Source organism: Antennarius striatus, chromosome 22 (genome assembly GCF_040054535.1).
Source record: "Antennarius striatus isolate MH-2024 chromosome 22, ASM4005453v1, whole genome shotgun sequence".
NCBI lineage: Eukaryota > Metazoa > Chordata > Actinopteri > Lophiiformes > Antennariidae > Antennarius > Antennarius striatus.
Genome location: NC_090797.1, coordinates 4981269 through 4993904, shown reverse-complemented (window position 1 = coordinate 4993904; position 12636 = coordinate 4981269). Strand labels below are relative to the sequence as shown.

Sequence of the window (12636 nt, the reverse complement as noted above, 5' to 3'; positions counted from 1 at the left end):
TTTTTAACCAACCCTATGGGGCCTCAAGCTGCCTTTCAACAGCAGACAGAGAGCAGAGTGAATTTTAATTGTCAACCCTTAGAGATAAGGCTCTCACACACGCACGCACGCACGCACGCACGCACGCACGCACACACACACACACACACACACTCACTGCATTTAAAATATGCAGATAAGACATTGAAAGCATTCAGAGACTCAGCAGATTCTCACTTACTCTTGTTTACATAAATGCCTCACTATGACACATTTCTGTTGCATTAAAAGACATCTTAAATTAAATAATTCCTCTATAGCCTCATGTATTGAACCATCCGACCTCTGTGTGTACAGCATAACATGTGCTGAATTAACGCCATTTGAATCTATCACTCATGGTTAATCTAACATCCTCCATTTTGGCCTGTCTATAGTTTTTTAGACACTATTTATTCATACTTTACACATACAGTGTGTTACCAAAGCAACAGGTGGAATGAAAACATCCCACTGCATTATGACATGTAGAGGCAAAAATAAAATGTGCTTCAACATTTATGTTTTACACACCAATGACAATGTGCCATCCTGTTCAAGCAACGCATTTGAAGTGCAAGACAGAAGCGGAGAATCCAACTGAACGTGAACATCCCACATCCCTATCAAAACACACTGTACCAGGCTGAGCTCTGGTTGAAGTCCCACATCTTTCTGCACCCACAGAGAGGATTTTCATTGCTTCTTTGGACTTACTAACATACAGCTTTTTTCTTCCTCCTCCTCAGATAACCCCATTCTTGCAAACTAATTACTACTTAAGTCTGGAGGAAGATGTGTGGGACTGAAAGGGGAATGGAAAGGGTAAAAAAACAGGAGAAGGGAAAGGACAGAGAGATCAGAGAGCCTTTAGTCCTTCCTCAGAGCCATTCTCCAGTCAAAAAACAGATTAAAAGGAACAAAAGTACATGTGTATGTTCACACCTGCTGACTGTATTGCACTCAGATGACATTTGCTCGAAATGAAAGGGTTCCATTCCATCCAATGGGGCGTTCAAGGATTGAATATTCTATAAAGGGACAGCAGGCACCGGGAAATCCATCTGAGCAGCAGCACTTCATAGACGCTGCTGTTTATTTATGTGTAAGGTAAGTCTCAGAAGCGCTGTACAGCTGTAGCACTGCCTCACATGTAATTACATAGTTCACTGTTTTTTCCCTCAACTTCAAATACAAGTCAACAAAGCATTTCTTGTCATTTTGCTTCCATCTATCCATATGGGACAAAAAACATATTTTGAAAAACATGGCGCATCATTCAAAATATGATATTTCTTTTTTTTCCTTCTTCACTCTGCATCGCTCACACACAACCAGGTCTATGGCCGTTAATTGACTCACCAGCATATCTGTGGCATGAAGGTAGTGCTTGCTCGCCATATAGGCCTCCAGCCGCTGAGGCACTTGCTTGATACTTTCGATCTCATCGAGCAGCTGAAGGACATGCTTGTGTTCGATACCTTCGATCCACAGCTTCCTCAGCTCGTCCCTTTTGCAGTGGAGCAACATCTTGCAGGACAGGAGGTTTTCCTTTACCTGTAGCAAAAGAATGAGTTGGAATACAAATCAAGACATAAGTTATTCGACAGTAAAGTTTCTGTAGTGTGAGAAAAAATACTCTTATGCTTGACTGCTCATGTCCTAAACAATCTGAAACACTGACTCTCAGACATCTAACTCAGCCTGAACATATAATCTGTCTTACTGTGATAAAAATAAAGCATGGTTGCTCCTAACCATTTCAATTATGTATACACTTTAAATCTGACCGTGAAATGTTGAATCTTATGAGTTTTGGAGCACAAGATATGGGAATAAAGGGGTGTTGTTGCTGAGCTACTGAAAGTCAGAACACCCCAAAACAATCCAGGACAGCTATTTAAACATACAACTTTTAACTGCAACAAAGCAGAATTTTTGGAGTGCACTTTCAAAGAAACTACATTTTCAGCAGCAAAGTAAAAAGAGACATACTGTATAGTGTACTACAAACTTAAATTCCCCTAAAACAAAATAACTCTTTTTTTTCTATGTGTACATCTGAAATACAGATGAAATATAGAGGAAAAGACTGATCAAATCCATTGAAACTTTCTGAAACACAATGTTAAAATTAGCACTATCATCATCATCATTATTTAAGACCCTTAAATTCTTTGGGAAAATACCCTGATCTATGGGTGTTTTTGTTTTTTCTGTTTTGTACTAAACTCTATACTAGCTTGCTCATAGAGCAGACCAACAAGATGATGTAAATTTTGTCAAGGAGGCAAAGGATTCAGACTTCAGTTGGCGATCACTTCTTGCAAATTTGTGCAGACTGAGTGACTAATTCAATTTTAGGAATACAAAAATTCTACCTGTTTGATCTTGTAGCGGGAGCTGGTGATGCGCTCCGTGATGCTCTGATAGGTCCTGATTGCGGTAGTGAGCTCAGCATAATGCTGAACGATAAGCTGGTCTAAATCCCTGTCACAAGTCTCAAAGGCGTCTTCCAGGCGACCCTTCTCCGTCTCCCTGTCCTGCACATCATCGCTACTGGATAGAGTCCTGAATAGAAGAGAGAAACCAAGACGGAAAGGAAGAAAAAGCAGAACTTGGCTAAATCCATCACTCTGAAATAAGTTCAACGTTTGGAGGGGAAAGCAGTGGCCCTAAAAAATAATCATCCATCAATTCATATTCTTGTAATTTTCGATTTCATTTTTCAAAAAATAAAAATATTAAACTAAGAAATTTTGTGGTTTTAATACACTGACCTATAACAAATGTATAACGCCACAAAAATGATCAATCTAATTTCAGTGTATTACAAAGGTATTAAGCGCCCACTGTGTAATACAGCTAATCATTTAGTTTGTAAAGAAACATCACATTTGAAAGATTAAATAATCTAAAGTAAAATGCACCATGTTAGAGCACCGTTTGGAAAGCTCACCTCGTTTATTAAGACAAAAGGAGGGTGCTGAGCTGCTAGTGTCATTAACATATATTGTGAATTTTTAAATAAAATAGAAAATTCGTGAGATATATATTTAACACATAAAACTTAAGAAGGATGTTGCAAGCATTTAGCATTAGCATACGAGCTAGCTGTAAACCCGCCTTTATTTAAAAACACGAGAGCTGCCTGACTTCTTCTCAGCGCCGATAAGAGAACACAATGAATGTTAGAAACCTCACCTTATGACAGAGATAAGGAGACCAGAAGGGTCTTTGTTTTTGCTTACTGCACTCCTGTATCTCCCTGTGTCAGTTGCCATTTTTTTCCAGCAGCGGCACCCAAATAGGATGAGACTCACGCGAGATGAGAAGACGGAATTCTGGGAGATGTAGTTTTATAGAGATAACGGTTTATTGTTGTTGCTGCTTATATTGACTGTATTGTAAAAAAGAAACATATTTGTAACTTTATGGCGGTTCTATCTTTTTCCTTTAGTGAACTGATGTGTTGAGTAGTTGTATTAATACTCTGATTGCATTCTACACTGATCTCCATCAAAAATATCTTTACAATCTGAATGCTAAATTTTCTTGTGGGACGCATCAACAGTCTTGTGCACAACTAATTGAATCGATCCTAATACAGTAATGTTATGTTTTGCACAATTAATCCAACAGAAAAAATTGTTTCAGGTTGCAGTTCCTTTGAGACTGTTAAAGGAAAGGTTGAGAAGAGAAGAGACAGACAGGAGGTGTCAGTGAGTTAATAGCCTCCCCCATTTGGATCATATGGTGCTGGATTGGGCAGTGCTGTCCTGGTTGTATCTCTGACAATCTCTGCTGTACCAATGAGAGCGGGAGCAGACATTGATTCTGGAGCAAAAGGGGTCGATTCCCAGTAGCCTGGTCCTGATTGATGCACTGGTGGACCGACGAGATAACATTGTGGGTGATCTTTGTATCTCCTCCAAAAAAAAAGAAACAATCGCTTTGTCATGCTGGACCCTCTGTCTTTTTTTTTTTTCTTTTGAAGGGTCCAATCTCCCCAGGTCCAAGTTTAATTTTGAAGTTCTTATCACCTTTCCCTGCAGCCCATGTCCCATCAGTCCAGCTAATCTTCAGGGCTTCTTTTTTTCAATAACCATCAGCAAGGTTATTTCTTTCAGATTGATGTGTGTTTGGACACTAAATAGTTGCTTTGACTGACTGGCTGGTGTGTGGGTTAAATACAAGGGCATCAAGGTCTTTGGGGGACATGCTTTTGCTGTCTTGTAATTACATAGATCTAAATGCAATCAGTACAGAATAGTCACTCTGTCTCCTTCATTTTATATAAAGCACACGGTCTGAAGATGCAATGTTTTGGAATTTCAAAACATCATTAAAAGCATCACTTTAAGGAGTATTATATTTATTTAGATAAGTGAAGTGTCATCAAAACATTTGAATTATGCAGGTGCCATGACCTGCTTTTAATCAAATTAATATGGTGTAGGAACCAATTTGGATTCATTTAAGGGGTTGTAAAATAACTTTTAGTTACTGGAAATGTACATTATTTTAAATTCTCAGTAACAGTCCTTGGAAATTTGAAATCCTGCAGTGATGACAAACTTTGAAATCCACCAGTGTGTTCAAGTCTGCGAGCAAGACATCGCATTTGACTTTTTTGGGTATTCTTGAATTTGATCAAATAAAAAAAAAAATCATCTCTAATTCATCTACCACTTACAATAGCATAAACCACAGAAAACTTGAAATAATAGGGTGCATAAATGACACAAAAAGGAATTAATTTCGACAAAGATATAAAAATGGTTGTTGTGGAATTGACAAGATTAGTGGAAAACAGAAAAGATTCAGCTCTGCAAAAAAATGGAAGAGGATAAAATGGGAAGGACAAAAAAATATTCATATTGTATTTTTAAGAAATAGGGAACAACATATCTTTTGATTTCCTTTTTGTGCAATCTTAGAACCATTTTGCGATGACAAACAACATCAAACAGCATAATTTTCTTCAGGTGCCACTGGGACATTTAAAAGAGCATATAGTGATATGTGCACAACAGGAAATATGTGGGTAAAAAATCATGATGCGAATTTAAAAAAATATAATCAGGAATTTTGAGTTACAGAAAAAAAAATTGTAAGGGTGTTATTTTTTTTTGGCACAGAGCATCTAGGTGTCTCACTTCTGTATAATGCTTAAATGTTAATTAATAATAATTCAAAACCTTTATTGATCCCCAGAGGGGAAATTCTCTGTTAATATTACAATTAGATTAACCAGATGACTAAGCAGGAAATTGCTCCATATCAAAGTCTGGGGTCAGTGTTAGTGATTATCTTACTTGTTAAAGTACTTCTGTCATCGACATCAATGGAGGCTCATTTCTGCACTCTATCGTTTAATCATGGTGCTGTCCTATAAGCTCTATATCCAATATAGCTGGAGGCTATTCATAGAGTCCCCACAGGGCATTACTGCATATTTCAATTCTTTGTCCTGTTAGCCGTTCATGTTGCACAGGTGAGGATTCCCCATGGGGGATTCTGTTTGATACCCAATTCCAGAACTACTGGCACATGATTTTAAAAATGTACAATTGTACAAAATGTTCCAGTGCCTGTTTGACGATACCCATTATGCAGTATATACATCATGCCTTTATCTTCCCTTTCATTAACATCCTCTTTCATTCTGTATACATGTTACTGTTTATACACACAACACTGCCATTCTTTTTAATACATTACAATAAGAATATATATGGGATAAAGGTTTATTTTGTTTATTGTGTGTTGAGGATTTGAATATGATTCTTCTCTCTTCAGGGAATTTCTCACAATAATGTTATAGTAAACGCAGCCACCTTGAAAAAAGATTCTGATTGATTTATGTTTGCACAGCATCACAAACATACAGACTTCAAAATAAAAACAGCAGAAAGAAGCACAAGGGAAAACTGTATTAAGTTATTGTGTGTATAATATATCAAGTTTAGAGGATGATTCTTATGAAACGTCATTCCTCATTATTTTCAAATATCCAGCTGCAGTTCTTTGTTCTGTGAGGATGTATGAGTTTCTGAAATGGATATAAATCTAAAAAACAAAAGCGGAAAAAAAGTTACTTTATCTTAACGCACTTACAAAAGAACAATTGAAGTGATGGTTTAAGACGGTGTTATATTGACTGTTTGATAAAATTTGTACTGAAGATAGATCTTAAGATAAATGTTCAGCAAGTGCACAAAAGCTTTGAGCAATATTTTTCACATTTGAAAACCTAGTTTGTCTTTTTTGTGCAACGATGAAGCAATGGGAACTTTTATGTATTGACTGCAATGGTTCTGTGTTAAATATTTCAGTAAATTAGTATTTGATTGGCATTTAGTGTTTGTCTTTTACAAAACAACTTACATTTTAAAATATGCATTTATAATAATAGTAGCAGTAAACCTGAGCTGTTTGAAACAAGTGTAATTGACACTATGACAGTTTTATATAGTCCCGTTGTGGTGTTGTGGCAGTGAGTTATCTTGACATTGCATCTATCAATAGATAGATGCAATGGATATGAAAATAAGAATGAGATGATTTTCAGACACAGTAGCATGTCCATGGATTATGGTAATTTTGAATAATACAAACATGATTAACATTATTGATTTGTCAGGAAAAATGATTCCTTACTAGTTGTCTAAAAGAAGATACAAAGTGGAGCGACAGTAGGTCAGTCCATCAGATCTTGCTATTTCAGCAAGCTCTGGCATTTGTAGGTTTCTTCAAGGATATGTCTGTAGGTATTTTGTGTGAAAATTTAATTTTCATGTGTGATTAAGTGCAAAATTGAATCAAAAAATACAATCATGAATAAAATAAAATAAATTAAAGCTAAAGATAAATAAATCAAAGTAATAAAAAAGAACTTAAATGATACCAGCTCAAGTGTGTATGTGATTTGAATGCTCAATAATTTCTATATCTTAGCAAGACACTCGGTTTGAAAGAAAGGTTCTCAGTCAGAATTTGGCAATGAAATAGGTGTGAATTTCCATCTGTATTTTCTCTGTGACTATTCTTATTGCAGCCCTATTTCCATTTGAGGGCCTGCTTCCCCTGATGGGTTTGGCAACTCATTCTGCATTTTTAAAATCAGTTTGAGGATACCCTTCCATCAGTCTGGCAGCATATTTTACCCACCACATGTTCTTTCCACTCTATCATTCCAACTCTTGTATACTTGTTCAAATTTAGATGTTGTCTTATTCTCTTTTTGCCAACTCAAGAAGTCAAGAGCAGCCACAATAAAAATATAAAAATATCAAAAACAAAAAGATATTTGGCAACTCAAAACTGCACAAATACTAGATTCTTAAAATATGGTTGTTATTGCTATATGACTGCTTAAAGGTATTTTGATTCCAATTACTTACTTTGAATATTAAATTACATTATTAAAAGATCACACACTCACAAACAAACGCACACACACTCACACACACACACACACACACACACACACACACACACACACACACACACACACACACACACACACAAAGAAAGAAAGAAAAAGAAAAGTAAACTTCGATCTCTGGATATAATGTTCTAAAAGACTTTCAGAAAATGATGCTTGAGCTCGAAAACTATGTTATATTGCAAGTATTACATGTTCTGTTATGAAAAAAATTCAAAGGTCCTATCTTAACACTTTTCACGGAATGAACCATATATAATAACATTGTATACACATTTACTGTATATCCATATTAAATCCTTAATAACATGTAATAGAGTATTACAACCAAACATGAAGTCATACTTGCACAGGTTTAATTTAATGACATCCATTGAGTTTTCTTTCAATAACATTCTTATTTTAATTTTTGTGGTGCAAGGCTATACGCATGTTCATACAGAATATGTTACACATATTATTACAATATATTTTACATTTTACTATTAATTATAGAATTAGTCTTCAACTTCAACTAGTCTATGGGACTAAATAAAAGTATTCAAATGATAAAATTATACGATTTTAATCCTTATTTAAGTCTAAAACAAGGATACAAGCAATTGACATAATTTGGGAGAGAACGCTGTGGAAAATACTCAAACCCCGCAGCGTCATTTGTGACGCTCTCCGGCAATAAAAAAGTAACCAATGACCATTCACAATGTTAAGACATGCGTAAATCTGTCCAATCACCTCACCATATATTCCAATACATCATACTAAGGAAGTGAGGACGTCTCCGACCATTGGAGTGTGGGCCCCATCCAGCTACATGCGACTGTAACGCAACTACACGGCACATAGATTTCATTATCGCCCTTTTATGTTGGTAAACGGACTTTTACAGTCTGCGGTCTGACAATGGGAGCGAACAACAGTAGCCGCCGTGTGTCATTCGAGGCGGATGGAAACTCCAATGTAACCAACGTGAAGGGCTTATGGGTAGGTGACAGTCCCGATAAGCTGTTTACCCTTGAGTAATGGGTGCCTCCTGCTGCTTCAAAGAAGTGTCACCTCCGACAATGGTGTAACATTATTATAAGCTGTTGCATAATTGCAAAACTAAGATGAGCACTAACGGAATCGATATGTTTAATCTTCAAGTTGATTATTGATAGTCTGACTTTCATTCATTCTTACTGCTCCACGTGCTGATCTAAAATATCCAAGGACTATGACGTTTGACTGCAGGTAGTTAGTTATGTGACACTAATATCTACTGCGGGTATAAGTGATAATAATGGAACTTTTTCTCAAAGACCTTGTGGGAACATTCACCGTGACGTCACCCTCCTTGAGTTTTGCTGTCTGTCACTAGAGGCATGAATGAAACTAAGTCATACTTATTCATCCTCTGACAGATTTTGCTTAAGGGTGAATCCTAATGTATTGTGTTAACGTGGGTGACCTTCTTCACCTTCTGTTGCGATGTTGGTCACAAGTTCTTCCATGCCGCTGCCAACTGATGTTAAATATAGATTGAGAAGCTTCAGTCGATCAGTAATAATATACAGTGGCTCAGTCTATTATTACTTAAATGGCATACAAACCGATCAAGGTGAATGCTCTTTTTAAATTAGGTGATTTTTTTTTCATCATTAACTTCCTAATTGTGCACATTAAAATACTCCCATTTCCTTTGTTGCTGAGTTTTAAGAGAAACCTGTATGGCCCTCATACAGTATGTTAAGACGTAATCTAAGGACAGGAGATGATCTGTTAGTATAATAGATACAGTTCTGTCAATTTGTTAGTACATGTACAATTTGCTTATTAACATGTCTTGTGATACAGAAAACTGTAACAACCTTCAACCTTCTTCAACCATTGTGAAATATGTCCATTAATCTTTCCAGATCACTCAGAGTGTCATCAACCGTATGAGGGAACCTGCGACTCCACCAAAAGATGAAAAACCTCCCACTACGCCACCTTCCACAGTGCCTACCGTCGCTCCTTCTGTCCCGAGGCCAGTGCCTCCCCTCTTTGACCCTGTCACCTCCTTGCCTCCCGCTCTTACCGTAGAACCTGTTAAACCTCCAGCTCCTCCTCTCCCTCCTCCAGCTCCATCTGCCACAGAAAATGTGGCTGCAATTCCACTACTTCCTCCCCAGCCTCCTTTGGAACAGGTAGCAGCACCCACCACAGTCAACATAATTCTCCCAGCTTCATCCTCCCCAGCTGCTGATGCTGCCCCTGCTCCTGCTTTTGAGCCTGTGGCGGCACCTCCTGCTCCTATCCCTGCCGCTATTGAGCCGGTAATTTTGCCTCCTTCTCCCTCTGCTCCCTCGGTACCTGCTCCCTGCCCTGCTCCCAGTGTGCCGGAAGCAAATCCTCCGCTTGCTCTGCCACCCATTGCTGTCAAATCATCTTCTCCTCCCATAAATCAAACCCTTGTTTCTTCTCCTGTAATTGATCCCATTGCTCCTCCACATGTGATTAAAGCCGCAGCTCACTCATCCACACTCGAACCCATACCACCTCCTCTATCTGCAAAGATCGAACCTATCATTGCTCCCCCGCTTTCCGAATCGGAGCCCATCTCTTTCCCTCCTTTTTGTGAGCCGCCTGTTGCCATCCTACCACCAGCCATTCATCCTTCAGGGGATACCTTGTCCCCGCTGCCTGCTGAGCCATTTGCAGCACCTCCCCTGCCTGAGTATACTGCTCCTTGTGAACCAGTTGCACCTCCTCCTCAGCCCCCATCAGAACCAGCATCCCCTGCTCCTGTCCCTGTAGCGGTGGAAGTGCGTGAGTCGAGTCCAATCCCGCCACCTCCTGCTACACCAGCTGGTGAGTTCTCCTCCAATATGTTGGTAATCCACATCTGTAATAGATTTCACAAACAAGTGCTGAGGTAGCAGTCTCAGCAAAGAATAAATGCAATAGATCACTTTATGACGCGCATTGTTCAGTAATATGGTATTGATTGAGGCCGTGTAATATTCTGAGGGTCAAGAGTGACTTCATGAATGTTAATCAATCAGTGTAATCAATGTTCAGGCATTGACAAGCTCACCAGGATCACTCTGTTCTGTATATAGAATGATTGAAGTAGCATTTTAAACCTAGAGCTGTTTCACCTTGAACTTTAAAACTTCCACTTTTGTGCTCCTTGATTGGTCCAGTTCTCCTTTTTTGACTCAGGATGCAGCTGTGAAAATTTATACTGTATTTGTTTTTTTCCTTCTTTTCACTGGAGACAGGAGTGAGCGGTTATTTATAGGAACTGAAGAAATAATGTTGCTGCTAATGGCTCATTTTATCCTGAAATGTTGGGAGCGCTTCTTTAGCAGATTGGTTAATTAGAAGGCAAAGGTTATGAGGGAATGAACTGTCCGAGGATTTATTTTAAGCTCAGCTACATTAAATTTTAATTATGTTTATTGTGTGGGTGTTTACTTTGAGCCACCTTAAGCTTTTCGTCTCCAACTTCTCGCTCGTGATTCATAATTAGTCTTCATTTTAAAGTTGGGCCTTACAGCAGCCTTGGACATGTTATGATTCATTGCCATTCCCTCACTGTTAATGAAATGATTAATTCTATCTTTTAATAATGTTAATAAATTGATGCTGTAATTAGCTGCTCTCCATTCTGCTTCTGTCACTGCGTCACTTCAACTGTCATGGTTACCGTTCCTCCTTCCGTGTTTTATGGAATCGGTCGACATGGCGGGGCTGAACTCAACAGTAGTCTTAAGTTCTGAACTGTCTTATATTTTTCTCTGTTCTCCCATTGCTGTCACTGTAAACAATATTAACCTGACTATATAATGCAAGTATCATCTTTTCAAAGTCCAATAGACAATGCAATCATGTTTTTTTGATGGTCTGCAACGTAGCTGCATTGTTACTGACGCACGCCGTTACTGCTTTTTCGAATGAAAGAAAACTTTGCAAACTGCTAACCCTGTTTCTTTATCACACTACACCAGTAAAGTGCGTTAAGTTGCATCATCTCAGTTATAAAACATGTATGAAAAGACTCTTAGTTTGACTGTATGATCTTCTTTACTTCGTACACGCCTCCATCTTTCTCTTGACACACCCGGCAGAGGACATTTGAATGTTACTGGTTCATTATTGAGTATTGAATTGGTGCGTGGGTGCTGGTTCTTCAGAGGATGGCATCCAGGGTTTGGCCAGCCTTCCCCCATCCTTGCATGTGCTCAATCAGTCAGGTAATTAAAAAAAGGCCAACTTCCACCACGCCACACTGACTCTGCTGATTAAAATGACACCTCCGCACAAACAAGCCTGCAGGCTTCATTAAGGGTGAGAGGTGGTCGTGTGGATGTGAGTGAATATTTGTTACTCGGGGCCTCTTACTTATATACCCACCACCAAACGTTGAGTATTTAAGTAACACATTTGGACAGTGAAGGAGTTTATTAATATATAAGACTTTCTTTATTGAACTTATTCTGAAGGCATGCATGTTTTTTAATCCCATTGAGTGTGTGGAGAATTTCAAAACCAATTGCTTTAGAGGTATTTTTTCCCATATTAAGTGTTCAGTTATAATTCCTTGTTTTGCATCGAATTGCTGTTGTTGTTACACATTTCAATTTTCTTTTTTTTCGTAGAAAAACACCCATTGAGAGTTTGAGAAGAGACCTGGGTCTCCCATGTTAAATGGAGACAGAGAGAGGTCTTTCTATGGATGTGTACTGTATATCTGCATTTCTAAGGCTTGTGAGTGGCTGTTTATTATGGCTGCTTTTCTATTGTGCTCCATACTCCACAAAGGTTTGCAATTTTACTCAGGGCTAACCCCCATTTAACATGTCCCACAATAATAAATATAAATAAATAAATAAATAAATAATAATAAAGCCACTTGGCATCCGCAGTTCTTATTCATTTATTTTTTTCTTCTTTTTTTTTCTCGTAAAACATGTCCTCCCTTTGCAAAATCACACTCCAAGCTCAACAAGTGCACCATTTGTAAAGGAGAGGAGAAAAGTGAACTAGGACAGTTGATGAAGCGTGCTCTTTTCAAGAAACCATTAAAAATATATACATGAAGGTGGGACGCCTGGATCTCGTTAGAAAGATGCCAAGCTCAGCTCAACCCTGAAGGGGTATCAACTTAATGAGGCGGACATTGATTATATGTGTTCATG

General features: G+C 38.2%; 2 protein-coding genes across 3 annotated transcripts in view; one reads left to right on the top strand and one right to left on the bottom strand.

Annotated features, from left to right (window-relative positions):
• The window catches only part of exoc4 (exocyst complex component 4), a 91223-nt gene extending 87892 nt beyond the window's left edge, over positions 1 to 3331 (bottom strand). The window contains exons 1-3 of the mRNA XM_068307424.1: positions 3223 to 3331; positions 2400 to 2589; positions 1381 to 1575 (exon numbers count right to left, since the gene is read on the bottom strand). Coding sequence (XP_068163525.1) covers positions 1381 to 1575; positions 2400 to 2589; positions 3223 to 3302 — 465 coding nt within the window. The 5' untranslated portion in view covers positions 3303 to 3331. The remainder of the gene's footprint in view (positions 1 to 1380; positions 1576 to 2399; positions 2590 to 3222) is intronic.
• A 4906-nt stretch (positions 3332 to 8237) lies between these two features.
• The window catches only part of chchd3a (coiled-coil-helix-coiled-coil-helix domain containing 3a), a 55683-nt gene continuing 51284 nt past the window's right edge, over positions 8238 to 12636 (top strand). For both annotated transcript variants that reach the window (XM_068306826.1, XM_068306824.1), the window contains exons 1-3: positions 8238 to 8452; positions 9367 to 9639; positions 10210 to 10303. In XM_068306826.1, the coding sequence (XP_068162927.1) occupies positions 8372 to 8452; positions 9367 to 9639; positions 10210 to 10303 (448 nt within the window). In that variant the 5' untranslated portion in view covers positions 8238 to 8371. The remainder of the gene's footprint in view (positions 8453 to 9366; positions 9640 to 10209; positions 10304 to 12636) is intronic.